The sequence below is a fragment of the Gastrolobium bilobum genome, unplaced genomic scaffold (assembly GCF_033153095.1).
Source record: "Gastrolobium bilobum isolate Gb01-03AN ecotype WA unplaced genomic scaffold, APGP_CSIRO_Gbil_v1 utg31018, whole genome shotgun sequence".
Taxonomy (NCBI): Eukaryota; Viridiplantae; Streptophyta; class Magnoliopsida; order Fabales; family Fabaceae; genus Gastrolobium; species Gastrolobium bilobum.
This window is the reverse complement of record NW_026897324.1, coordinates 241,534-269,159: the sequence shown is the minus strand read 5'-3', so window position 1 is coordinate 269,159 and position 27,626 is coordinate 241,534. Positions and strand designations below refer to the sequence as shown.

Below are 27,626 nucleotides of genomic sequence, written 5' to 3'. Positions count from 1 at the left end.
TATATTGTAAGAGAAAAACAAAATTATCTAACCTAAAAATGATCCAAGACTAGATAGAATAACTTATCCATATAAAGATAAGTTGAATTGGTTAAACTAATCAATAATATCTCTTATTAATTTATGAAAAAAATTGTTTAAGTTTTTATGTTACGTGATAATTTATCTATTTTGAATTTTATTTAACTTGTATAAACATGTTCTGTGTGATTACTTGTTCGCTTTGTGGCTGGTATACTTCCTTAGTGCATAAACATCCAACGCACATAGTTTTGATATCATGGTAAAGCACTATGTTACAACGCACAAACTTGCTTAATCCAAGAACTTAATACAATGGGCAATATACAATCAAATAAATATAATTTATTTTTTCTTAAAACCGCTTTTTTCATCGTTGGATTAAAATTAGAATTCAATATATTTTATTAAAATAATAGAAAGAATTAAAAAAACGAAAAATAAAATAAAATAAATGGTATTTGAAAATTAATAGTTATAAAATTATATTAAATAAAAGCTATTAATTTAATTTTAATTCAACAATAACAAAAGTGATTATCCAAGAATATTATGAATATTAACTACTTCATCTAAAATATAGAAAAAAAAAAATGAGTACATTCCTCCATGCAGTGTAGAAAAACGATCTTTAGCCACGAATATTTAACCACTCGAACACAGTCTATGGTGGGGGAATTTTTTTTCCAAAAATCTGCAACATAACCAGAAAAGCTTAACAAATCTCATCTCATTATGAATCAAGAAATTGCAACGCTAATTTATTTCCTCTATGGCTTAACTGTTTCCCTTGCACTCTTCATCTCTGTATTTTCTCTTTGTTTCCTTTCTCATGTTCATAAAACTTACTTTCTCTGTTCTTCGAAATACTCTCACCTACACATAACACATGTTTATCCTCTCTCTCACATCATCATCGCAGTTTCACCTCTTTATAGGGTTTTGATTGTGCTCAATTTTGTTCCTCCAGGTATTCTTCCAGATCTGGATCTTCTACTTGTTTTTCTTTTTGTTGCTCACTATTTTGTTGTTAACTCTTTAAATTTTCTGATTCTCGAGAAGAATAACGAGTGGAAAGCTCTGGAAGATGCGATTGAAGCTGAATATGAAGCCGTTTGATTTCGTGGTGAGACTTTGTGCATATCCTCGAACCCTAATTAGTTTGTGTTTGGGACTTAAATTCGAGTTTTGCTGCAATGAATATATGCTAGGCCGTTGAGTGGAATCTAGCTGACCATAACTTGAGCACCAAGTGTTTGAAAACTTGGCTTGTGCGTATGTGAACTCAGCTTGATTATATTTGATACTCAAATATGGGTACTCTCTGAGATTTGAATTCGAACTGCGTGTATGTTCTTTATTAAGCCTTCAATTAAATGAAATTCCAAGTTTTCATTGCTCTTCCTATTTGTAATTTGATTTTCCTTAACTGTGCAATTTTTTCAATGTTGGCAAACCCAAACGAGGTACAAGATACAATTTTGACTTACAAGAATCACAACGCTCAAAACTTTTTGCCATTGCTTTTTGCAGTAATTTCCATAATGTTTATGAATTTGGTAGATGATAGCTTAATTAGTGTCATATACTGACATACAGAAAATTTTCTTTATTCTAATTGGAGAATTCTGCAAAGTAAGTTTCCACCATCTACTATAGTTGAAATTTGGTTAGTATTACTAATGGACTAATGGTCCTTTGATTTTGCAAGCCACGAGTTGGAATAAAAGAAATTCGCTTCCTTCCATTCAATCTGACTGATAAAAGAACTACACTTACATAAATTGATGCTGCTAGTAACATGCAAAGGGTTAACAAAGGTGAATCAGAGCAGGAGGTAAAAAATCCATTATAACTTTATAGAACCTTACTGCTGGACAAATTCATATTTTTTTGGCGGAACAATTAGCCCACTATATTTTGGTATGTGGCAGGTTTATAGCAGTGCCTTGCGGTTGCTGCTCTTTGTGGTGAGTACATGTTATCCTAAATTATGTTTGTGTTATTGTGTAGCAGTTTTGACTTGGACCATCATTGCAATATGCCACAGAACATATTATTTATATGACTTAAAAGGAAGCTACTTATGAATCTAATTAATTATTCTAGTGGCCAACTGTTCTAACATATAATTGTTGCTTACAATGCTTTGAACAATTGGCCTTACAGATGATGGGCCTAATTGTGAGTGGGTCAGTTGGTTAATGATTCTAGAATATTCTGTGAGTAGAATAAAAAGAAAGGAGGTGTGGAGAGTGGGTATGCATGTATTCACTGAATGGGAATTAGGAATGGGAAAAGGATATCTAGGGATCTCTTAAGGCCTAGGTCTTTGGCTTTAAGGGTGAGTTAAGACCTTTGGTTTATCTTTTCTGCATTATTATTTCATTGTTATTATCGTCCAGTAGTTGGAGTCAGTATTACAAGTATGAAAGTCTACTAATACTCTGTTTCTCTGTCATTGCTGTTGATACTGTCACTGATATTTCAAAGGTATTACAGAAGAAATGGAGATATTTTACTGTTTAATTGTTGTTAAATATTCTGGGTTCCATCAACAGATGTCAAAAGGACAGAATTTGGAGGTAACTAAATTTTTAATTATACAATTACAACATTGTGACAGAACAAGATGGACTTTATCATTTTATTTTGTTTTTTTGTTTTCTCGAATTGCTATTAGGAGAAAACTGAAATGTTTTTATCTGCCCAGTACATTCACAGATGAGGCAAGCATGTACTATGAAATTTTGACCATGACATATATATTGTTAATTATTTATATGGTTATTGCACTTGCACAAATACACCAAATGCTTTTCTCGTGATTAGTCTTGAGCACTTGTTGAATTATGAAGAAATTTAATTTACTGTCACTTTATAAAATAATTTTACAGTCTTTTGCATAAGCTTCTCAGCTCTTGGATGTGTAAGCTTCCTTTTAGCTAGGTTTTATTGATGCCTTGCACCATTGTCAATACTAAGCTTCTTTCGGGTAACTGAATTGCTTGTATGTGTCATGTTGTTTTCTTTTCACAAATTTGATTAATATAATAACATTCATTTTCTCTTTCAACTTAGAGGTTGGAATTGGTGCTCACGGCATAAAATTTCTTGTCAGCGGATGAAAATTTCTTCACCTTTTTTGTGGACCAAACAAAAAGTGCAACCACTTAATTGGAATCTCATAAAGGTCACAAGGGATAGTGTGTAACAGTGACCAAAGTGACAAATTTTTTACCCAAATGTCATGCGAGCAGTACTTTTTAATAGACTGTCACGTGTCATAGTTCGTTACCACTAGTAGTGAGTTTCGTGGCCAATGATTTCGTGACATGTGGTCATATTGCGTGCCAAATTCGCTACTGCTGATAGCGAACTTAGTTCGGTCAGCTTTTTCTTGTGAAAATATGTCACGTGTCACAAAATTATTGGCGAACGTAGTTTGCTATCAGTCGTAGGGAATTATGTCATGTGGCAGTCTAGTAAAAATAATTTGTTCACGTGATATTTAAATAAAAATTTCGCCAAAAAATGACATTTTGGTCGATGTTCCGGATAGTGCAAAGCAATAGTGACGAGCCCCTAATAGATGTATTTGGCGTTGTCTTCTAATGCCTTAAAGCACCATCATTTCTTTAATATATCTTCTAGTGAAAAATAACCTTTGTATTTGTTTAAAACAAAAAATAGCATTGACACGATGAAGCTCATATTAATCAGAATAACTGCATAACAAAAGTTTGATCCTTTTAAGTGCAACTAGCCATAGTGATATATTCCTTATTAGCTATATTGTAAAAAGAGTTAATCAAAGTCAGAAACTTGACCCCACGGATTCAACTAAATTAGATTGTAAGTAGTTTTTTTTTTTTTCTGCCACATGTCTCAATTGCCAAATTCAGTGATTACTTCGGTGCAATACTTGCTAATGTATGGATACGGTGCCATTAACCTTATTCAATCGCACTACATTGTTGAAGGAACAAGTACTTGTAGAACAACTTAGGAAGTCCAGGTACATGGCACCACTTGTTATTTTCATCTCTTTTTAATTCTGCAAAAAAATGGGAGTAAAAAGAATAGAGACAAAATGCATAGATAGTTTGGCATTAAAGCTATTTTATTATTTACATATGTCATAAACTGTCTGTCTGACTGAAAAGGCATTAAAACTTGTACGGTCACCTAGCAAAATACTAACTAGTAGAAAAGTAGTATTTTTGGCAATTTTATTACCATCAAAACCAAAACTTCTATGAATAAATTTAATAGGTTAATTTGCATTTTACGTCAACCATTCTTTCTACATGGTTTTAGAAAGTAATGGGTTTTACTTTAATGGAATAAAATTTTAAATACACCTGTTATGGACCTGGAATAAAATTTCTATAAGTGTGTAGTGATTCGCTGTTCTCAAGATACCTAATTCATAGGTATCTAAAGAGAAAGCTACAGATCCAATATCAAACACCCGACCTACGGTCAGACACATCTGCACAAGGCAGAACAACACCCTTCATTTTGTAATTGAGAATAAGCTTTCCAAATATATCCGCAGGAGCTAAAGGCCATGCTGAAGAATGAAGCTCTCCGCAAAAAAGTAAGAAGCAAACCAAACTCAAAATTAGTAAGTCTGTCAAATTAACTTTTCATATCCAGCAACAATTTATCTTCTTGCTTATCATTAATCTTTAACTGTAAATAAGCTTGAGGAGACAGAAAAAAAAAGAAAGAAAAAAAGACACAATTCCTTGAATATAATTCTTTGGATAGGACAATTTCCATCAACGGTTCAAAACCCCATCTCCATTGTGCTTCAGAGGACAATGAGCTTTCAGATAATTCCTTGCAGTTAGGGTATATTTCACAACTCCCTTTTCCCCGGGCATGTTTTCGTTGAAACCTATGCTTTCAACCGTTATAATTATTTCACGATGTATGCCAGAAGTTGGGGTGCCCAGTCCTGCCATTAATAATTTTTTCCTTACATGTCTTTTTTGTTTTTTAGCAGATAGCCAAAAATATGGGGTGTCTTCTATATTTGACGATTGTGCATTGTAAATCCATAAAAGCATAAATCCCAATTTGTGTTCATTGGTCTGATATTCCCAACAAAAGCATCAACTTCAAACCAACTCACTAGGTTGGATCAATGGCTACACATAACTTTCAACTCTTAGGGTCACTAGCAATCGTCACACACATGGCTGACTTACCTTAAACATTACCTTATTACAAGAATGTTACAATCTTTGAAATAAAAGTATCCCTCCCTCACAACACACACAGATACACATATATGTATAACCAACTCACTAGGTTGGATCAATGACTAAACATAATACAACTCTTAAGAATATTACAATCTTTGAAATAAAACACACACACACACACACTCACACATATAACATACAAAATGTGTCTAAAAATCATCAGTTTCAGTCTTTGCATCACTATGAAGGGTGTAGAATTTGTTGCCCTTGGAGTAAATCACAAATGGTATGTCCTTCAATATCCCATGGTCCTTTCCTTCTGTTGAGTCCGTAGGCATTTCATAGAATCGAAGATGTTGGAGAGCCTGTAGGTTTTGGATATCATGGGGAACCTCCACCATATGAGGGCACGGCCCAATGGTTAGCTTTTGAAGAATAGGCAATGCTCCCTTATGAATTTTCAAGGTCTTCAAGGCTTGCATCTTTTCTAGGCTTAATACCTTCAACTTTTTGAACCACCCGTCTCCAAAACACAACTCAACACCTTCAAATGCACTGTAAAGCTCAAGCTCCATTAACTCTGTCAAGTCTTTGAGCATTGGTAGTGGATCTTCCGTTAGTCCTGACCAATTCAAGAATAACCTTACCAGAACATGAAGTTTTGGAATCCAAAGAGGCACTGTTTCCAATCGGCCATACAAATACAGGCGTTGGAGATGTTGGTGAGGAGGATTAACCAATGAATGCAGGTCAAGAATCTCATTCTCTTCTGCTGCTGCAATGCTCAGTGCCTGAAGACGCATCATGCCTTCAATTGCACTACATAATGGTTTTCCATTGTGTCTTCTTAGCTTGATAATGCCAAATTCCCTCAACTGCTTCAAATTTTTCACTTCCTTGATTAGGCTATCCCCATTAGTCATATCAACCTTCAAAAGTATCTGCAGGGCCTTTAGACGCCCAATCCCTTCCTTTATCACAACTCCTTGCATGGATGCTGTACTGAAATCGATTTCCTCGTTGCCAGAATAAGCTACAAGATGGTGCAGCTTGGTGAGTTTGTTAACCTCTATAGGTAATTCACGCACTTGAGTATATTTCAGGTCCAGTGTCAGTAGGTTCTGAAGCTTGCCAATGAACTTTGGAAGATTCTTGATTCTAGTATTCCTTAAGTTCAAATACTTCAAATGCAACAAGTTTCCAACCGGTTCAGGAAGATCTTCGAGAGGGGAATCTTCAAAGTCTAATCCAACCAAGAGCTTGAAATTGGAGAGGAATGATTTCAACATAGGCCTTGGGAGCTCCTCCAAGTTAAAAGCAAAACAAAAGCGCACTCGGTCATGATTTGCTGCAACAGCTCTTGCGAGAACAGCATCTTCTCCGCTACCTTGAAATTGGATTGACAATCGTCGAGTTGTTGAATTGAATGCGAAGTTTTCACTTTTTATCACTTGGCAAAAGTCCAACTCCACACACTTGTCCGCAATAAAGTCATGCAACAGATCATGCACCCTAAGTCTTCTGGCCCCGCCATAAATAGACTTAGAGGACACTGTAACTAAACTCCTACGTATCAATTCATCCAAGTATTCTTCTGCAACTTCCTCTTGGGTTCGGTTTTCATTCTCTTTTACATTCACCAATCCTTCTGCTATCCATAGACGTATAAGTCTCTTGGAGCTAATGGAGTAGTCATCAGGGAAAACGCCAAAATACAAGAGGCATGGTTTTAGGTGGAAAGGGAGATCATTGTAACTTTCTGATAAGGCTCGATGGAAGCTTTTGAGATGAGGATCACTAGCTAGTTTTGAACCAAAACTATCATGAACCTTCATCCATTCAGAAAAGTTGTTGTTTTTTGTGGAAAGGAGGCTAGCAATGGCCACAATTGCGAGTGGCACTCCATCACACTTCTTCAAGATGTCTTCTGACAATTTCATCAACTCTGTTGAACACCCTTCTGGCTTGAGCTGATGAAATGCCTTCAGATTGAACAGATCCATAGCGTCCCTTGGACATAGACGCTGCAACTCGTGGATATGAACATGTGCAGAACGTTTGCAAAACTCAGCAACACCCTTGTGTCTTGTTGTGATCATTACCCTACTCCTTTTGTTGTTCTCTGGTAATGCATATTCCACACGCCCCCAAAAATCTTCTTCCCAAACATCGTCAAATACAATCATGTAGCTATTTTCTTGCAAGTGTTCTCTCACTTTTCTTTTCAGGGTGACCTTGTTCATTTGTTCAATCAACTTGGTCTGACAGTCATCGTCTTCGTCCTTATCATAAAAGCTCTGCAACATTGACCTCAGTATCTTTTTCTCCTTGAATGTGCTTGACACACACACCCATGCGCCACAAGTGAACCTCTTATGCTTCTGCTTCTCAAATAGTTTCTTTGCAATTGTTGTTTTACCTTCGTACACATGTTAAGGAATTATAAGAATTTCAATAAATTGCACTTGAAGCAACAATTAAATAATTTAGTGTCCATTTGATTGTGTTTTTTTTTTTAAAAAAAAAAAACTGTTTTGTATAGAATAGATACGGAAATTTTTGTTTTTTGTTTTAAAATTTAGAAGTTAAAATATAACAAAAAAAACCAGCCATGTTCTCTAAATTTGATTCTAAAAATAAAAAAATAGTTGTAATTTTTAACTTTTTTTACAAAACATGTCTTATCAAATAAGTTTTTTTGTTATTTTATTCTGAAACCAAAAAAACTGTTTTTAAAAATAGTATTCAAAGAAGGCTTTAATTTTTTGTTTCAATATTAAAATAGTTTTCTTTATATATACTAATTCTAATTGTCTCTTTGAGACAAGTTGTCCTCGATATCCCTACAAGCTTCAACTCCTTAAGTCGTCTATAAGACTAATTCGAAGTTGGCTTAGTCACAATTTTAACATTATTTTAGCCATGCTTTGATTTTCAAGATAAAGTTTACTTTTTAATAAATTATTATATAAATTGAAAAATCATAAAGAGAAAATATATATATATATATATATATATATATATATATATATATATATATATATATATGGTACAGGATCTTTTGACATTAAATCTTAAATGTTGATTTCTGTTAATCTGACAGTTATAATTTATTAGAAATTAATAATTAATAGGAAAAGTGTTTATCCTTTTAAATGACACAACTTATATCTTTTTACTCTCACAAAGAGTTGGGACCCACAACTTTATTTTTTTTGTCAACTCTCTCTCCTCCTTTATCTATCTCTTTCTCTCTCTTAAAATGACACAACTTTACATCCTTTAAAATGACACACACTTTTTCCATAATTAATTAATAAGTGTGACCTAATAAATTATAACAGTTAAATGCATATTGATTTCAATGTCAAAGGATCCTGCCCACAGACACACACACACACACACACACACACACACACACATATATATATAGTATTAACCTACACTGGTGTAAGAAAAATAAGTCTTATACAAAATCTTAATTGTTAATTTCTGTACATTTAACATTTGAGATTTATTTGGTCTCACTCATTAATTAATTATTAATTTCTAATGAATCTCAATCATTAAATGTACGAAAATCAACGGTTAAGATATGATGTAAGACTTATTATTCTTAGACCGGTCTAAGATAATTTTGTCCCTTATATATATATATATATATATATATATATATATATATATATATATAACGTGATATTCTTAGATCAGTGTAAGAATAAGAAGTCTTACCCAATGGGTGCAGCTCAGTTGGTAACTTAGCGCTGAGTTAGTGGAGTTGGATATGTGTTCGATTCCCGCTGAATGCATTCTTGGGGAGGGGGCTGAACCTTTAGCCATCACTGTTCCCCCGCACTCCGGATTAGTCCCATAGCCGGCTCAAATAGTCGAAGCTCGTGGGGATACCGGAGGGAGCCAACTCGTCTCAAAGAGATAATTAGGGTTGGGTAACTCCAAAAAAAAAAAAAAAAAGAATAAGAAGTCTTACATCAAATTCTTATAATTGATTTCTTGCATCTAACGGCTCAAAAATGTAATAAATTAGAATTGTTAGATATAAATACAATCAACGATCAAGATTGAGAGTGTAACTTACATTGATATAAAATAATCCTGCCATTACTAAAAAATTAGAACCATTAGATATAAGTGGGATCAACGGATAAGATTGAGAGTGTAAGTTACACTGGTGTAAAACGATCCTAACCCATATATATATAGGGTTCGCTTTTTCTACGGTCAATGTAGATAACTTATCTTCATTAAGCCCAAAACAACGTGTTTTGGGACAGAGATCATGGTATTTTTGTAATTATAATTTGTTTCAAGGTTATAATAGTCTTTTTCATTATAATTTTTTTAATTTTTTAACTCAAAACGACGTTGTTTTGAGAAAGAATGTATATAACTTATCTACATTCACTGTAGAAACATTAAAGTGTATATATATATATATATAATATATATATATATATATATATATATATATATATATATATATATATATAGGAAAAAGTGTTTCTCCTATGATATGAGATAAAATCATCTTCTACAATCCCAAAACAACATTGTTTGGAGTTTAGTATTAAAATAAAAGACATTTTAGAAATTTTACATTGCTCTTTATATCATAAATTTTACTAAAATACCCTTTATTTTTTATCCTTTTTTTTCAATCTTTTTGTACCTTTCCTTTGTCTTCATCTACCACCAATCCCAATTAGTGTGGGATAAAAGTGTTTTGATGTTAACTTTTTATTTAGTTTGGGATAAAGATCTTGTTGATGTTGACCCTTTATTTTTTATTTTAACCCAAAAGCGATATCATTTTGGATTGCAGGAGATAACGTGTTAAAAGAGAAATGTTAATATCATATATAAAAGATACCAAAGAGTATTCAAAGCCTTAATAAATCTGACTAATTTGGTCTCGGATGTGAACCTCTACCATTCCCAAAAGTTATGACTCTTGTGAATTGAATCCGTTATTTTTTAGGTAAGTCAAATCTTGAGGTCTAGATAGGATGCCACTAGACTAATGGCAATTATATAAAGGGAAATAGTTTTCTTATGTTGTAGGAAAAAATTTCTTATGTAGTAGAAATAAAATTATAAGTGGAACCTACATGTAAGAGGAGAGAGAGAAAATATATGCGGGACCTACCTCTTTCTTGTGTGTAAGAAATTGGCTTCTCTTATGTAACACGGGGTAAATATAACCATAACATAAATATAACTTCATTCGCCTAACATCTTAAATTTTTTGGATTGAACAATTTTTTATATGATATTAAAATCTGACCAAGTTGTCGGAAATTCCATTTTTACAACCTCTAATTTTATTGGGTTGAATTGATTGCATTAGAAATAGATATAATAAATGAGTGAAGAGAGAAAGTAACATAGAGCACACACATGGTTGCAAGATTAGGAGAAGAACATTACCAATCCCGCCTGTGCCAACCAAAGCGATGACGGTGCGTCTGCTATCTTCATCAAGCAGCAAGCTTTTGAGTTTCTTTCTTGTATCATTGATTCCGACAAGCTGTGCATCCTCAAGGAAAAGAGCACCCTCTCGAAGGTCATGACCGTGATGAAGAGAACTAGTGGATGATTCTGAACCAGAAGAAGGGTTGAACCCCAACGTGTCTTTCCTTTTGTCAAGGGTTTCTATCGTAGTGTTGATATCACGAATCTGTGACGTAATCGAATGGCGTGGTTCTATGCTTCTGAGCAGCCTAACTATTTTCTCAACTACACCAGCCATGCCACGCTTTTGGCGACGCTGTGCAACTTGGAGCAAGTACTCATCGATGGCATCTTCTATGCGATGTGCAACTTCCCTCACTTGCTTCACCCACTCTTTCACTACGTGGCTTTTGTCTTCTTTCTCTGCAGCCTTCACATCTGCATCTCTCAAGTATGCTCTTATTAGGCCTAGTTGATCTTTGATGAACGTCACCTGCGTGTGCACCTTTTTCAGTTCTCCCACTTCATACCTCAGTAATGGAATCAACTTGTCCATCACCAGGTTCACCGCTATTTCAGCCATGTTTAATATGATACGAAATGTAATATATCAAAATCAGAGTTTATGTATAGATTAATATAGAGAGCTTGTGTTAATTCACCTAGCCATTCAGGGGAAGTATTTATAAGCAATAAGAAGCATCTTTTGTGCAATTGTCTTTCCTGCATTTTTTATTTTTCTTTTTTTTACTGTGATCCAAAAGCAGTATTCTGATGCCTGATGCTTTATCTTCTATATATAATAAGTTATATAGTGTTCATACTTCCTTATTTGATACCATATTATTAAATTTTCGACGGCGAATATATTCTTCTATTTGGTTTAACAACCAATATGTATTCTAAAATCTAGTCTAAGAGATGTGGACTGCCGTTAGAATTTTATTTTGATAAAAAAAAAAAAAAAGTTCGAATGTGGAAGAGAGAAAGAAAGATATTTGATTTGTAAATTAGTTTGGAATGTTAAAAAAATAAGCAATAATTCGAATATGGGGGATGATTGTCTTTTTCAGCTGACCAAGAGCCGAGTCCTTTCTTTTTTGAATTTAAATCCCAGAGAATACCCAATTTGAGTACCAAATATAATCAATCTGACTTCACATACGCACAAGCCAAGCTTTCAAACACTTGGTGCTCTAGTTCTGCTTACCTAGATTCCATCGCACCGGCCTAGCATATATTCTTTGCAGCAAAACTCGAATTTAAGTCCCAAACAAAAACTAATTAGGGTTCCAGAATAGGTACAAAGTCTCACCACGAAATCAAAACGGTTAAACTAATTGAAGAACCACATTCCCATGCATTCCAAGGCTTAGCTGTTAAATTCGGACCGACCAGCTCAACCGTGAAAAGGACCACCAATCAGTTTACTTCGGTTATTGGATTGGATTTGCAATTTAACCGGTAGGAAACCAATGAATCAGTTGTAAACCGGATCTAACTGGCATTAAATTGGTACTAGTTTCTAGGTTGAACCGGTTTTTCCACTTTCAATGCAAAATATGTCTCATTTGTAAGAAGGGAAATCAAATCATGCATCTATAAGATGAGTTCATCAAAGTTCAATTAGCACACCAAAATAGTTTTCTTGCTATAATACCCCTATTATTATTACAGTGAAAAGTGTTTGTCATTTTAAATGACAGAAAATTATATCATTTTAAGAGAGATACAAATACAGAAAGTTTGAATTTTAAATTCAAAAAAAACCATTCACTTTCTCTCTCCCATAATTTTCGTTTTTCTGTGTCTATCTCTCTCCTAAAATGACATAACTTATGTCATTTAAAATGTGTATCATTTTAAAGGACATAAAGTTGTGTCATTTTAAGTGAGAGATAAAGATAAATTATGGAAGAGAGAGTGGAGAAAAAAAGTTTTAAACACGTGGGTCACACATCTTTGTGAGAGTGAAAGGAACCCTTATTATATTTATGGGAAATATGTTTTTCATATTCCAGCAATTCCTGCAATCATTTTTTAACTATGTACTCCAAGAAGTATATAATTAGAAGAAAACCAGCAACAGTTATTTAACTATGTACTTCCGGAAGTATATAGTTACAATTTTTTTTAATATTATAATTATGTACTTCCTCGAGTACATACTTAAAAAACGATTGTATCAATTCCTATAACATGAGAAAAAAAAACCCTATATTTATTATATATTAATATATAATGCGGTCAAACTTGTTCACCGAATGCTGCATTGGTTAATTCAATAACCCATTAACTTGGTACCTTTACCGAGTCCCACCAAAGTTTAATAACATTGGTATAAGGTAATCCAAGTTGGTCTTTCTTTCAAAGTATTATTCTTCTGTTTGATCTATAGTAATGGTTGTGATTTTTTTTCCTTGGAATCAATTGGTTAGACCCTAGGACAGTCCTGAATGTTGAAAATAAACTATTATTACCAGGAAAGGTAAATCTTAGAGATGACCAAATGGTTTTTAATATCTTATTACTCCCTATAAAAAGCTAAATTTGAATCAAGTAAAAATGCAAATACGGATATTTCAAAAATTATGCAGTGCATCCTTAAGTTACCTGGTTTTGTTGTCATCCTCAAACTATTTTTTTTGTTTTTTTTTTAACGATCTAGTAAATTGATGGAGAATAAGATGAGGGAGGATTGAACCCCCGCTTCTTAAACTAAAAAGCCATTGACAAAGAAGGGCTAATTTTCCTTGAAATTTATCAGCATTTATAACCGTAAACAAAAGGCAGAAGTTGGCATTATAAAATTCATTACATTTGTTGTAACGCCCCGTTTGCAGCCAGTTAATTAACATTCGTATGATAGTAAGTGCAGCATGCTCAACTTAATTAATGCGGAATCTAAATAAATAAATTTTCTTTTTTTCCTTATGTATTGCAAACTTTTTCACTTCCATGGCCAAAGTAAAACGGATAGCATTTCGTCTGTATTTTGGACCACTAGGGATAATTCTCACTATGATAATTTTAGCCTGATTGACAGTTTAATATAATCCAGATATACCACAGCATGGATAAAACATATTGGCTAACCATCCATGGCCTAGGCTATCTCATAATCATACTGTCTCAAAATAATGTTTATGATATTACTTATATAATTACACCAAATAAACAAAAGAGATGCAATTAAATAAGTAACATAGACCTGAGCACGCATCACTAATAGCATATACAGACTATCAACCTGGCATAAACATCTCCTATGATCTCAAAAATACATGGCATATATAACTCAAAATAAAGTACGTCAGGTACAAATCTAATATCCACAAGACCCTGACAATCATGTCAAGTAGTATCTTTCATCTTGCCTCTTGTCACGCGATGCCTCAACACCATCAGCTCTTGTACCTGAAATGGTGATCCCCATAACGCAGGGTGAGATAATATAATTATCTCAATAAGCTAGGGACCCTTGGAGGGCTCCTTCACCCCTAAGCTCACTTCAGGTATAGACACAGTATAAAAATCCATGCATGCATTAGAATATGTATAACAATGCAGTGTGCAATAATATAATCCTAATGGCCAGAGAATATAACAAGTATGCATTACGCAAGGAAATATCGTCTTACAACATACCGTATGAGGAAACACTGTCTCATACTATGCATAAGGAAACACCGTCTTATGCCTCACACAAGGAAACATCGTCTTGTGTGGCACACAAACATATATACATATACATGCAACATATAACAAATCATTTTCAACATACCATATCAAACTACCACCCTCCCTCGGAGTTTGGTGGAACAAACGGGGGACAAGGATCGAAAGCTTACCTGGCAAGCAATGTCCTCCAATAATTCTCGTGTCCACAGAGTCACGATCTCTCACAAAGTCACAACCTAGTTCTAAGATGTGAAGACAATCAGTATTCTTATATACTAGTCTACCACGTTTAATTTTCAAGGCTACACATAGAAGAAACCTACACTTGATTTTTAGTCCAATTTATAAAAGTGTCATAAATGACGATTTCATAATTTTTCCTTTTACGGCAATCAATCTTAAGCATGTTTAATAAAGGGACTCACTTACAAATCACCCTCCAACTACTCATACCATCAAATCCCAATTTATACAACCATATATCATGCATTTTCTCCAAAAACACAAGAGGGGAGTTAGGGCATTACCTTAGAAGCTTCAAATCACAAGAGAAAGACAATCTAAGCCTTCAAGCCAAGAAAAACATCATTTTCCTCTCTTTGTGAACAATATTGTGACCTAGAGATGCAGAAATCTCTCAATATAATGACTCTCAACTAAAACTAAGTATGGATTTTGTAAAGGATGTAGTTTGACACACTTTAGGCTTTGGAATGGATTGATTTCATCAATCCTAGCTCAAGTTATCAAATGTTGAAGATTTTCTCAAAATTTCCTTTTTTTTGCTGCTCTTACTCACTGTCGAGACGATCGCGTGGTGGACGAAGAATACGAAAGTTTTTATATATTTAACGATTATGTGAAATTTAATTGGATAATAACTTATCTATCTAATCACCTCTATGCATTACCAAACTTTACCCAATGGACTACAATATTTTTGTGATAATATTTTCATATTTACTTTAACTTTTTGAGTGACTTTTTTTATTCGTATTTTTACCCTTTAACTGTCATTTTAACTCCTCTTTCATCAAAAGTGACTTTATTTTTTTTCTTCTACTTTCATTATTATTATTCTTCAATATCATGATTAAAATCATTAATTCATAATTAAATTCGCAACTATACGAGAGAATTATTATATTTCTATTCAATTATATCTTATTCAATAAATAGTTCATGTAATTATAAATTTTAATAGTTTGGATCAAGGAGTTAGCCTGCGAACCGCGTAGCTTGCATAAAAGCCAAATTAAATCAACAATTTTTCGACACATGTCAATGACTCAATTCTGATCAAGTTTTGTTCCAAATTAGCTTATTTGACGGGCCGGCCAACGAAATTGGACCCAATTCAATGTGCTTTTATTCGTTGAATTGGGCTTTAGATCAAAGGAAATCAATACTTAAAATGGATTATTTATAGTCTTATTATATTTTAATCCTAATTCAGGTTACTACAAATTAAGCTTTTATTTTTCTCCCCTAACATTATAATCCAGACAGCTACTTTATGTTAAGGATCTTTTCTTTTCTGATAGAAGAATGAGAACTAATTAGCATAATTGAATTCATGTTGAATTAAAAAAAAAAAAAAAAAAAATTAGAGAATGAGACCATCTTAATTTTTTGACGACATAAGTGATCATATTTAGATATCTTCTACCGAAAAGAATTTTTCTTACCCATGTTGAATTCTTGTGATTGACACACTGTACTTCGAAATCTCTAGAATTACAATTTGTACTAAATTGGGTCACTATCCAACATGATTGGTTCTTTATTTTATTATTTTTAAATGAAATTTGGACGTTTAATACTCAGCCTCACTTTAAGCTGAACTAATTAATGTAAAGATAAGTTGAATAGGTTAAACTAATCAATAATATCTCTTGCTAATTTATGTCAAATAGTTATATAAGTTTTTATGTTACGTGATAATTTATCTATTTTGAATAATATTAAACTTGTATAAACATGTTCTATGTGATTATTTGTCTACTTTCATGCTTCCTTAGTGCATAAATATCCAATGCACATAGTTTTGATATCATGGTAAAACACTGTTAAAAAGGACAAATTGCTTAATCCAAGCTCTTAGGGCCTGTTTGGTGTAATGTATAAGACCTGATAGTATAAGCTTATACTATACGTTATGACATTTTTAGTTGTTTGGTGTGACCATCGTATAGTATAAGCTTATACAGCAGAATCCCTTAATACATCAAAATGATGTATAACTTAATCCGGCCTAAGGGGGAGGGATTAGACCTGATAAGAGATTGATGTATTAATATTGCTTACAAGTACAATTTTCAAGAACTAATATATCATTTCAATATTAATATATTAAAATAATTTTTTTTAATATACTAATTTTTAAAATATTGGAAGATATTATCTTATACAGTACCATACCAAACGCTGGATAGCATTAAAATTTAATCAGGTCTTATACAATCAGGTCTTATACTATCAGGTCTTATACTATCAGGCCTTATCCAATACTATGCACCAAACATGCCCTTAATTGAATGGAGAGGACAATGTACAACCTTGAAGTAAAGAGCAATAATGGATGTGTGGGCTATGTTCAACTCATTCTTTACAACTTTCTCAAACATTACCACATACCAATACCATAAACATTCAAAATACAAACCTCAATGTTGCCCAACTTTAGCTCCACATGTCGTACCTTTTGCCAATACCTAGAAAAACATATTGTCCCCACTATTATTCAAAAGCTTCTTTATCCCTTCTTCACTTTCCTTAATCAATGACTTCGTTTAGAACAAATAAACAACTTCATGTTAATCTCCACATCCATATCTTCCTCATTGTTTTGCTTGATTTGAGTGAACTTTTCTAGCATTGGTGAAAAATGCTTGCCCTCCCACCTCCACCTCCACCTCCACCTCCACTCTCACCCCCAACCACAAGGCAAATCAAGCCAACCTCTTCTGACCAAATTGTCACATCAAAACAACCCATAAACCAATGTTCTCTGGAATCAGATGCACCAAAATCTCTTACAACAAATTCAAGGAGGAACCCAACATTAAGACAACCTCAATTTCAAAGGACCAACATAGTCATATGGTTTGGTGCAGTGTTGTGCCTCATATTCAGCCTTGCACTAATCTTCTTTGGGGTAGCAACTTTAACCATCTACCTAGCCATCAAACCAAGAAACCCCACATTTGACATCCCCAATGCAAACCTCAATGCAGTGTATTTTGACTCACCAGAATACTTCAATGGTGACTTCACTCTCCTTGCAAATTTGACTAACCCCAACAGGAAAATTGATGTGAAGTTTGAGTCTTTGGATGTTGAGCTTTTCTTCTCAGACAGTATCATATCAACACAATCAATCCAGTCATTTACTCAAAGAAGAAGGGAAAGTAGGTTGCAACCATTGCACTTCATATCCAGCTTGGTGTTTTTGCCTAGAGATCTTGGTGTGAAACTTAAAATGCAAGTGGAGAGTAACAGGGTCAACTACACTATAAGAGGAACATTTAAAGTGAGAGTAACTATAGGGCTTCTACATTTATCTTTCTTGCTGCATAGCAGATGCCAGATAGAGATGACTGCTCCACCAGAAGGTATCTTAATAGCAAGGAATTGCATTACAAAGAGATGAAGATGCAGGGATAGAATTTTCTTCATGTTTGTTTTCTTCTTTCTACACTGTTTTTGGATTCATAGCTTGTAGTGATACCATACAAGTGTGTAAAAGAAAATGAAAAAAAATAATGATGATTAAGAAGTAAATTTAAAAAAAAAAAAAAAATTGTTTGTAGATAGAAACATGTTGTGGGTGGATTTCATTTCATCTGCTAATATCAAGTTCAATAATGTCTCTTCCTGAAGAGGTTGGTAATTTCCTTACTGGCTCACTAAAGCAAGAATTTTGGCTTAACTTTTTCATACTTTTTTTTTTTTAGTTGTTTAGTGTTTATGATGAGAAAAAAGACTTTGCAAATATTCATGTGGCATTAAGTATAATATATGTGCATAATTTGTTATGGTGAACCTTTAAAGCATAAACTCGTTAATTTAGTCACAGATAGCATATGAGCATAGGTTTAGTGGAATATCCTTCTGCTACTAGTGACCCACCATAATAATGCTTTGGTTGCCTCCACTTATTACGGCTTATATTATATGAATTATTTGAAGTGAGGACTATCTGAAAAATAAAAATAAAAAAATGACATAGTTATCAAAGGGTGTGTAGAAGAAAAAACTTATATCATGTAGCATTTTTCCTTCTTCTTTTTTTGTGTGTTTTTCTCTTTTTCCTTTTTTTTTTTAAAATGATTTTGCGGCACAAGCTCTGTAATGTTTTTTTCATTTTAATGTATATTTTCTGATCATATGCAAGATTGTGTCATTAGCCCAGTCCATTTCCTGGATAACCATTAGTACCCCTTTCAGTTTCTTTTTTCACATGCTTTCTAGTTTCTACCATTACCGAATCTTCTACAACTGAACAATATTATTTATTCATTTATTTTGGAGATTATCTCCCAGTAATTTCATAGATTTTCTATGGACTAATCCGGAGTTTGGGGCAAGCTCAGGATTAAAGCTTTAAATTTCTTCCGAAAATAATATTGAGAATGATCGAATACATGATCAAACAATATTTTAAACACACTATTAAGTATAAAAAGATATACTATACAAATAAATAAATAAACAAGTATCATATTAGAAAAAAAGTACAATTTGTATAACATTCTAAGTTTCTAAATCCAATTTTTTCAAAAAAAAATTCATATAAGTACATGAAGTAAATAAGATACATACAAAAAACTAGAATTAACTCCGTCCAAAAAAAATTAAAATAAGTAATCATGAAGTGCCGTATAAATATTTTTTCACAAATATACTAAAGTGTGCTAATTTGTACATATTGCAAGCCTGTATTGGATCCGGCTTTTATAGGTTCATCCGTGCATTCTATGTGTTAATCCACATATTCAACTATTGAATGTGTTACTCTCATATTTAAGGGTTATCAACTTCACTTCAAATATTGGATATGCCAATAAATTTTAACTAGATTGTTACCTTTTACCTTCTGATGAGACTTACCACATGTTTGGTTTGTTAATTTGTTCGAAGAGAATGTTAATCTTCCACCCAAAATTTCATTTCTTTATCAAATAATTATGCACATAAAAATAAGTCAATTAAGACATCCACAGCAAAATCTAGCCTCTGGTTTTGTTTCAAATTTTTACTGTTACGTTTGGGCTAGAGAAGAGTTTCTTCAAGAAGGACATAGTGAAGAGGCTTTTTGTCAAGATGAAATTCTAGAAAAGAAACCAACACAAGTTCAAAGAAAAATTCTACAATGAATATGTATAATAAGGATGAAATTTTCATTGCAGTATTTCCACAATACGTCTTTTTGTAAACAAAAACATAAGTATAATGAAATGATGATCCAAGGTCCAACAGAGTCAAAATTGATTTATAACTAAAATTCAGAGACCCCAGCACAATAATGTTTGAGCAAATTTCAACCCATTTTTCAGAGGAAATCTCTCACTAGTACTGATGATCAACCTTAAAATTTTGTGGATTTGTCCCAATTATAACTACTGTGAAGGAACCACCACTTGCTCATTATCATCATCTGTTCCAAAGTACCTATCTCCAAACTCTCCCATGCCTGGTATGACACGGAAATCTTCATTCAAACCAATCTCAATCTCAGATGTCACTATTTTTATTCTTGGAAAACATTTGCAGACCACATGCACACCTTTAGGTGCCTGAAAAGATGATAAGATAAATGTAAATCATCAAAAGGGCACATCAGAAAAAGGAAGAAGCAAGAGAAAAATAATCACAATGCAAAGGAAAAGGGCAAGAGAAATAGAGGAACTAAGGCATCAGTAACTTACAGATATGAGATTAAGAAAGATGATATTTGACTCCGGTACACCCTTTCTTATAAGTAAAGAAATTGCTTGAACAGCCGAATTACCTAAAGATGAAAATTTTCTAAAGGTTAATCCAAATGAAAACCAGCAAATCAAATATCAAAATTTTCAATCCACTCTTATTAGGGTCAGGATCCTTTTATGCCGGTATAAATTACACTCATAATTTTGATCATTGATCCTATTTATATTTAACGACTCTGATTTATTAAATATGTAAATGGTTAGATGCAAGCAAATCAATAACCAAGATTTGATATAAAACTTCTTATTCTTACACTGGTGTAAGAATAACCTGCCCTCACTTATTATGCTAACTACTGTGTAAGAAAACACAGGAATGACAAACCTGTGCCAAGGATAGGGTCCAACAGTAAGACATGCCTATCTGAGATATCATTTGGCAACTTTTCATATATTAGCTGCTCATTGATCAAAGTATAAGAAGTCAGTGATGAAAAAATGAAAAACATAATGTACCAAAGCATACATGTGGATGGACAAACCTGTTGACCATTGTCACCTTCTCTGTGAATTAGAATTTTCCCAATCTTGATACCTTTACAGCATGCTCGTAAAGCATTCTCCATACTCTCCCCACTGAAATTAGCATATACTGAATATAATGACAGAAAGAGCTTTTCTAAACAATAAACTAATAACCGCAGAGATATAAATTCACATCAAACCTAGGAGGGGTAGATTTGGGTTACAATTTCAAGGTGAAGAAATGCCACCACATGCAATCGAATGAATTTGGTACTTCTAAACCCAAATCAACATAAAGATATAATCTATATTTATTGAATTATTCAAGATCATTGAGAGAAGATATTTAAGTCAATAATTGGAAGCAAGGATGAAAATGTTTAATGAAATGCCCAAGTGAATCCAACTTTTGACTAGACTAATACCTCCTGATGACAGAGACACCACACAACCTCTTACAAAAATCCACACCGGTGTATACAGAACCTGCATTTGAGGACAAGAATTAACAGTTACCATAAAAAGGTATAAACATGAAACAAACGAACACTATTTTGTAAATTGAAGAACAAGAATGACAACCACATTGAGACAGATACTAAAGCTTTAAGTTCAGCATAGTAATTGCTGCAGTTACCATCATGGAAAACAGAGCACGTCTCCATCAAGTACTGTAACATGATAAACATTTGGTTCCCAATCTATCAAGAAAAGTTCCTTGACATGGAAATCAAAATGTAACAGTTATTTGTAGTTTTCTTTCAACATGGATTCCCGTCGAATATCATGCCAGCATGGCATGATTTCATATCGCCCGGAGGAGGCATGAAAATAAAACATTGGGAGCATATAAGAAAGCTGACAATCAACATCAACTATATGCTAAAGTAGTCCGGGTTGGCATACAAGTATGCTGATAGTATTAAATTAATTTCATTTGGTAATAGTAGAAGCTCTACGATGACAAGAAGGTCTAAGATATAGGTTAATGGAAATTTAACACCAAAAAAGAAAACAAACTAAAACTATAACCATGGACTTTTGTAGAACATGGCTTAGGACATGTAGTTCTTGTGCTCCCCAAATTTGTGGCAACAATATGACTGCACATAAGAAACCAGATACCCCAATATACACATTATCTATGGCACTAGGCAGCGAAAGGAGGAGAAGGAAGCATTTGAAAAGTCAAATAGAACACCAAGGTATTCAGCATATTCAGCTAAAACCTTTAGCTGCAAGGATAAAAAATAGGACGTGATCATCACAGTAATCTTACAATGCTAATATTGAAAAAGAAAAGGTTACCAGTGGGGGTGACTACTTGCTTCTCTGTAAATGGCAGATGCCCCAAGCCATGTTCTACAACCTGATCAAGTGAAGGAATTATGATCATTAATTATTAAAGAAAATGCCATGTCACACTAAACTAAGAAAGCAACAAACGAACCCTTTTAACTTACCAAACGAATCAAACGATCAGAATAAAATACAAAATCATGCTTTGTTGTCTGTGCATCACGTATCAGGGTATGCATACCCCGTATCTGCATGGCAGCAATGACAATAATGTTTCAACCTAACAAAGTTTGGAGCTCTAGGTTGATGACTGAAAAGGTCAATAAATTGCAAGAAAAGGGTACCTGAAAAGTTGAATGAATGACGTATAAATTTGGATATATTTTACACAGGTCATGCTGACCAAGCTTAGTGCGGATATGCTGAACAATCAAATCAATGGCCACATGATTATCTCCTCCACGGGGTATAATTATATCAGCATACTTCTTTGTTGGAAGAATAAAGTCATCAAAAGCTGGCTTCACAAATTTTGAATACTGCAACAGATATAACATATAAGAATCAGCTGCCAAAATCCATTAAATTGAAGGAACTAACCATCAAAATCTGATAGAGAATATGTTTGCCAGCTTGACCAATATTATTAGAAGCAAATCCTCATTACTCAATGATTTAATTCCACAAAAACTGAATAATCACAAGTTTCACTATTAAGGAATTTGCATAGTAGCCAATCAAGCATGAAACTAAAAAGATTTTCCAAGTCTTGCAAAGAAGTATGTAATCCATGTGAAAAAGAAGCAAGAGATAATCAAAATATGGTAAAGGCAGCACAAATGGTGTGGCAGAAAGTTGCTACCTGATCAAGAACTGCTGCAATGTCCCGACCCTTCTCAGCAGTATCACGCCTAATCCTTCTTGCCAAACGAACATCAGCATCTGCACTGAACATTTTAAGATGTAAAGTGACAGCTTAACTTAGTATTTCAACAACACATAAAATATACAGGCTTATAAAGTAACTACAAGTTACACACAGGCAACAATTTAATAAAGTAATAAAGAACCAACAAATAAATGAAAAACTAAACAAACATTAAGATATAAGGACAAAGTGTGATAGACTCGTAGTACCCACCACCCAAAAAAATAATTTTCTTAAATAATATGGAACAATGTAGAGCATATGAATTTTCCTAAATCACAATATGGATTATGAGAGGAAAACCAATCCCATATAAATTAACAAATGCTATGAAAAACATACATTAAAATAAATTATAAGAGATAAAGGTGGAACAACAATAATAAAGGACCTGTGTCAACAAATATCTTCATATTCATCAACCCCCGAACACGTGGATCATGGAAAACGAGGATGCCTTCCAAAATTATAACATCTGAAGGGTTTACCTAAAAAACACATTAAAGCAACATAAAATGGAATGATAGAAAAACCAAGTCTAAAATATGCATTTGGATTAACATGCCAAATATATTATATACTTGTATATGTAATAAAAAAGAAAGGTATTCTTTTGCATGATATTCACAACTTCAAAATAAAATTTCATCTTAAGCTGTTAAGCATTTTAAAGAAAGAGGGGGTAAAACTGCAAGTAAAAAATGGAAGTTCCAGAGGTATACCCTTCTTAACACATGACTCTTGTAACTCTTAAAATCATACTTCGGAATATCTACTGATTCGCCACACTTCAACTTGTCCATAACATCGAGCAATTGCTCAGTATCAAAAGCATCTGATGATACATCAAAACAGAAGTGTAAGAACATTCACATATTCATTAAGAAAATTAAAATGTGATATATTTTCCTTATCCAGATACCCTTTCAATTTTTAGGAGCATTATTATTTCCTAGCTTATGAGTTTGTAATTTGTCTGTGGAATGACTAAAACACGATAATTATTTAAGGCTTTGGAACCTCATCCTCAAAATGCATTTTAGTAAAACCAGAATTTCAAATACTGTTCAATAAATAGAACTAAAGAAAGAGGAAATATTAAAAAAAAAAAAAAAAAAAAATGGCAATAAAGCCATAGAATATTTCATTCTTTATAATATATTAATATGAAGAAAAAGTCACGAATAATGACAGACAAAGAAGTATGATTGTACTGACCAGGATGGTCAAAGTTGTAATCCTGTACTCTTTTAAGTTCCTCCTCAGTCAAGTTATTATAAAAAGAATCCTGTCATAAAACAAGTAGTTCATTTATTAAGTCCAATGTATCAATATAAGCACAATAAGGAACATTTAGCGCAATTTTCAAAGCACATCTCCAAAAAAGAAAAAAAATGAGACAAAAGGAAGAAAGGAACAATTAATAGAAGTAAAAAATAAAGGAAAAAAATGTAAAAGAAGACAATGAATGACAAAGAAAAGACATCGAGTAATTTTTTATTATATTACCCAAATAGTGGTGTATAATATCCTCGTATTATAACATTTTGAGGGGAAATTTGAGAAAAAAGAGAGGTACATCCATGTTCTTAAAAGAAGAGGAGGTTAGGAAGAAGCTTGGCAGAATACTAAAACTAATCAAATAAACCGAGGGTGATGTATTATGGAGTTATAAATGGTGTCTATTTTACAATAAAATTACAAATAGAAAGATGTTAGAATTATTCCATAAATTCTTAATATCATAAAGAAAATAAAGTGAGAATGAAACCCCAAGGGGATTCGGAAAATGGAGAGAAAAGGATGCTTATGAGGCCTGTAGCACTAACCGATTGATAGTTTGCCCTCAATGATCGTTTTGAGTCACAATTCACAAACAATAAATCTTACCATATTCGCAATTTGACCACCAATAAGAATAAGTAGGAAGAATTCATTACCTGATTAACAAGTACAACCCGTTGATCATGAAGCTGCTGAATAATCTTATCACAAACTGTTGTCTTTCCAGATGCTGCACCCCCAGCAACACCTGCAAAATAAAACAAAAATAAATAAATAAATTAGAATCATAAAGATAAAAGAAAAGTTGTAATCATTGAAAACAATGCATCCAAAGTTAGGATCTCATGATATATGGTAATTGTGCAGGAAACTCTACTTTACAAACATAAGATGATATACATGTTGACAGAATTTGCAAGTCATACCAATTACGTGCAGCGGCAATATTAGGTTAAATTATACTATGAAGCTAGAACTCATACCCGTGTTAAAATGCTAAGTAATTTAAATTTATGTTAATTTGTAATAACTCAAGCAACATAACTGTGATTAACAAAAACAATATTCTGTTAATGTCTGATGCTTTCAACAGTAATTTTATTCATCTTTTCTGCAAGACAATTTAATGGCTCATGTAAACTACATTCAAAAGTGACAAAGAACAGTTCCAGTGACATTTTCTCTGGCACAACAGAACACAACTCAATCCACTTATGGAATCTAGCACCTCTTAATTCCTAGCAGCAAAACCATCAAGATAATATACTTGGCACCTTTCACTCATAAAACCCAAGAAACACAAAGCAAAGTAAGTCCACCACCACTGAGTTCCAGGACTTAAAAATAGATAGTTTGTGACTTTATTACTACTTTGGTAGCTTGCCATGCTAAAACGCACCTATGACAAAAGGTTGTTTATACATTTCAGTATCTGATGTTGTCGGTTGTTCTGTGCTAGCCTTTCTTTGCTCAAAACCATCCATGTGAAATCCAGAAAAATGAACCTCAGAGGAAGACTCCATTAGATCTACAGCAGATTTAGCATCCATTGGCAAAGACCTGGGAAACTAGTGGTTAAAAATCATAGATAGAGAAATAAAATACAAATAAATATTCGAGAATAGTCAATAAACGTATTAAATATGTATAGGGTGAGTTTATACAGGTTGCCACATGCCACCACCTAATAGCATTCATATAAAGTTATAAATAATAGCTTGAAAATGTGTTTAATTTGGTGTTTTGGTCAAGTCAACCATTTTACCCTTTGGTACTTTTGGTCGTTGCTCATTTCTGATGGAAGACTAGGAATATTTTTATTGCAGATCCAGACCTTGGATTAAATAAATCAACCTAAAGCAGCATGCTGTTTCTTCACCTTCCAGAATCATTGCAGATTAAGATATTATGCAACAACAATTCCGGGACTGATAATTCTCATATCATAAATGGCCTTAGATTCTGGTTTAAAATTAAATAAGGCTGCTCAAAGCATACCAAGGGAAAACTGAAGGGCTTCTCAGACCTTCCTGGCCTGCACCATTATCTTAAATCATTCCCAAAACCATATAACTAGATTAAGCACTCAAATTCCTCAAGTAAAAATCAAAATTTAATTTTTCCAATTTCATTTCCCCCTTATCTATAATGGACAGATAAGGATACACAACAAAAAGACTTTATATCACTTTTCCAGATAAGGATGCATCAAACAGCTTTTGCAGCTAACCAATGGACATGATCTTATTGGATTCATGACAATCCTTCCAACAAAGTAGCCCAACGTGATTGCAATCACGATAACAAAAGTCAACTAAAAATCTATAGACAAAAAATCAAACACCGCCCAAGCAACAAGAAGCTCCCTCCAAATGCAACTGGCACCCCAAAATATATAAATAAAAAATAAAAAAGCAAACTTTATGCTCACCCACTTCATCATTGTACCAAAAACACACATCCCAGTAACCATATCCCAAATACTCAAGTGGGTTTTTCACAACCAAATCCAGATCCAATAGGAGAATCAAACAGAGAAAATGTATTGCAGATTTGATCAAACTTGAATCCCAAACAAAAACCAAACAATGAACAAAGGATTGTTGTACCAAATATCCAAATGCTGATTCCGGAACATACCTTTTGGACACAAGAATTTGAGTGAGAGAAAGAGAGAGATTATTACAGACAGACAGAAAGACACGGAGAGCGTGAATGTCTACACATTCAACGAGGAAGGTTGTTTTTGTATAGTCTCTCTCTTTCGGTTTGGTTTATATATACTGATAATTAATAATTGGACCCAATTTTTTCTACATAATTACCAGTTTCACCTACTAATGTGTGATATTTATATTTAGGGGAGTAAATAAGTTGGGTCAAGCTGTGGAGAAATATATTCTTATATTGTAGAAGACTAGTTTTTTTCTGAATCTTTTTTTCTTTTTTTATAAGTGGGTGGGTTTCAGTTTCACAGATGATTATCTCTATAGTATAAGAGAGCTTCTATCCTGTTATATGAGATTAGGTGCCTGTTTAGATCCTCTCTTTTTTAAGTTAGAAACTACTTATAAGTATAAGTTAAGCTAGGCCAAACAGGTTTTGAGAAAAACTCTTATAATAAAAAGTTTTTTATTTTATAACGAAGAAAAAAGGTGAAAGCTAAAAGTTTCTAGGAGAAGCTTTTTTTAAGCTCTTATCTATTTTTCTTAAATTGTGTGCTTTTTATTAAAATGAAATAGAGAGAGAAATAATTTCCTTAAGCTCTTT

General features: G+C 33.2%; 3 protein-coding genes and 1 long non-coding RNA gene across 6 annotated transcripts; 2 read left to right on the top strand and 2 right to left on the bottom strand.

Annotated features, from left to right (window-relative positions):
- Nucleotides 1-733: 733 nt before the first annotated feature.
- LOC133305983 (uncharacterized) lies at nt 734-3,254 on the top strand. Of its 2 annotated transcripts, XR_009750832.1 has the most exons (5): nt 734-991; nt 1,084-1,147; nt 1,733-1,858; nt 1,956-1,991; nt 2,515-3,254. It is a non-coding gene; the product is annotated as an uncharacterized LOC133305983 (long non-coding RNA). The 2 variants fall into 2 exon arrangements; XR_009750831.1 differs by having other exon boundaries at nt 1,956-3,254.
- Nucleotides 3,255-3,259: 5 nt separating this feature from the next.
- Nucleotides 3,260-11,378, bottom strand: LOC133305977 (disease resistance protein RPM1-like; the record flags this gene model as incomplete). Its single annotated transcript, XM_061506244.1, has 6 exons — nt 10,683-11,378; nt 5,479-7,656; nt 4,505-4,612; nt 4,015-4,078; nt 3,443-3,469; nt 3,260-3,275 (listed from the first exon to the last, which is right to left on the bottom strand). Coding segments are annotated over exons 1-6 (3,000 nt in total), but the record flags the coding sequence as incomplete, so codon positions are not given.
- A 5,896-nt stretch (nt 11,379-17,274) lies between these two features.
- On the top strand, nt 17,275-18,039 carry LOC133305976 (uncharacterized). Its single transcript, XM_061506243.1, has one exon. The coding sequence runs from the start codon at nt 17,275-17,277 to the stop codon at nt 18,037-18,039; it is 765 nt and encodes a 254-aa protein (XP_061362227.1).
- Nucleotides 18,040-19,795: 1,756 nt separating this feature from the next.
- On the bottom strand, nt 19,796-27,110 carry LOC133305973 (uridine kinase-like protein 3). 2 transcript variants are annotated; one of them, XM_061506241.1, is made up of 15 exons: nt 26,997-27,110; nt 25,756-25,916; nt 25,013-25,104; nt 24,291-24,360; nt 23,795-23,907; nt 23,464-23,560; nt 23,007-23,086; nt 22,489-22,683; nt 22,309-22,392; nt 22,154-22,214; nt 21,271-21,331; nt 20,863-20,956; nt 20,706-20,778; nt 20,318-20,400; nt 19,796-20,185 (listed from the first exon to the last, which is right to left on the bottom strand). In XM_061506241.1, exons 2-15 carry the CDS (start codon nt 25,904-25,906, stop codon nt 20,009-20,011), a joined length of 1,431 nt encoding a protein of 476 aa, XP_061362225.1. In that variant the 5' UTR covers nt 25,907-25,916; nt 26,997-27,110; the 3' UTR covers nt 19,796-20,008. The 2 variants fall into 2 exon arrangements, with proteins under 2 accessions (XP_061362225.1, XP_061362224.1); XM_061506240.1 differs by having other exon boundaries at nt 20,706-20,956.
- Between the last annotated feature and the right edge of the window lie 516 nt (nt 27,111-27,626).

Coding starts and splice junctions, on each gene's coding strand:
- LOC133305976 (XM_061506243.1), top strand. CDS start 17,275: ATGCTTGCCCTCCCACCTCCACCTCCACCTCCACCTCCACTCTCACCC.
- LOC133305973 (XM_061506240.1), bottom strand. CDS start 25,906: ATGGATGCTAAATCTGCTGTAGATCTAATGGAGTCTTCCTCTGAGGTT. Junction 23,908..24,290: donor TTACAACTTTGACCATCCTG/GTCAGTACAATC, acceptor ATGTATCATCAG/ATGCTTTTGATACTGAGCAA. Junction 20,957..21,270: donor GGTGTCTCTGTCATCAGGAG/GTATTAGTCTAG, acceptor TGCTAATTTCAG/TGGGGAGAGTATGGAGAATG.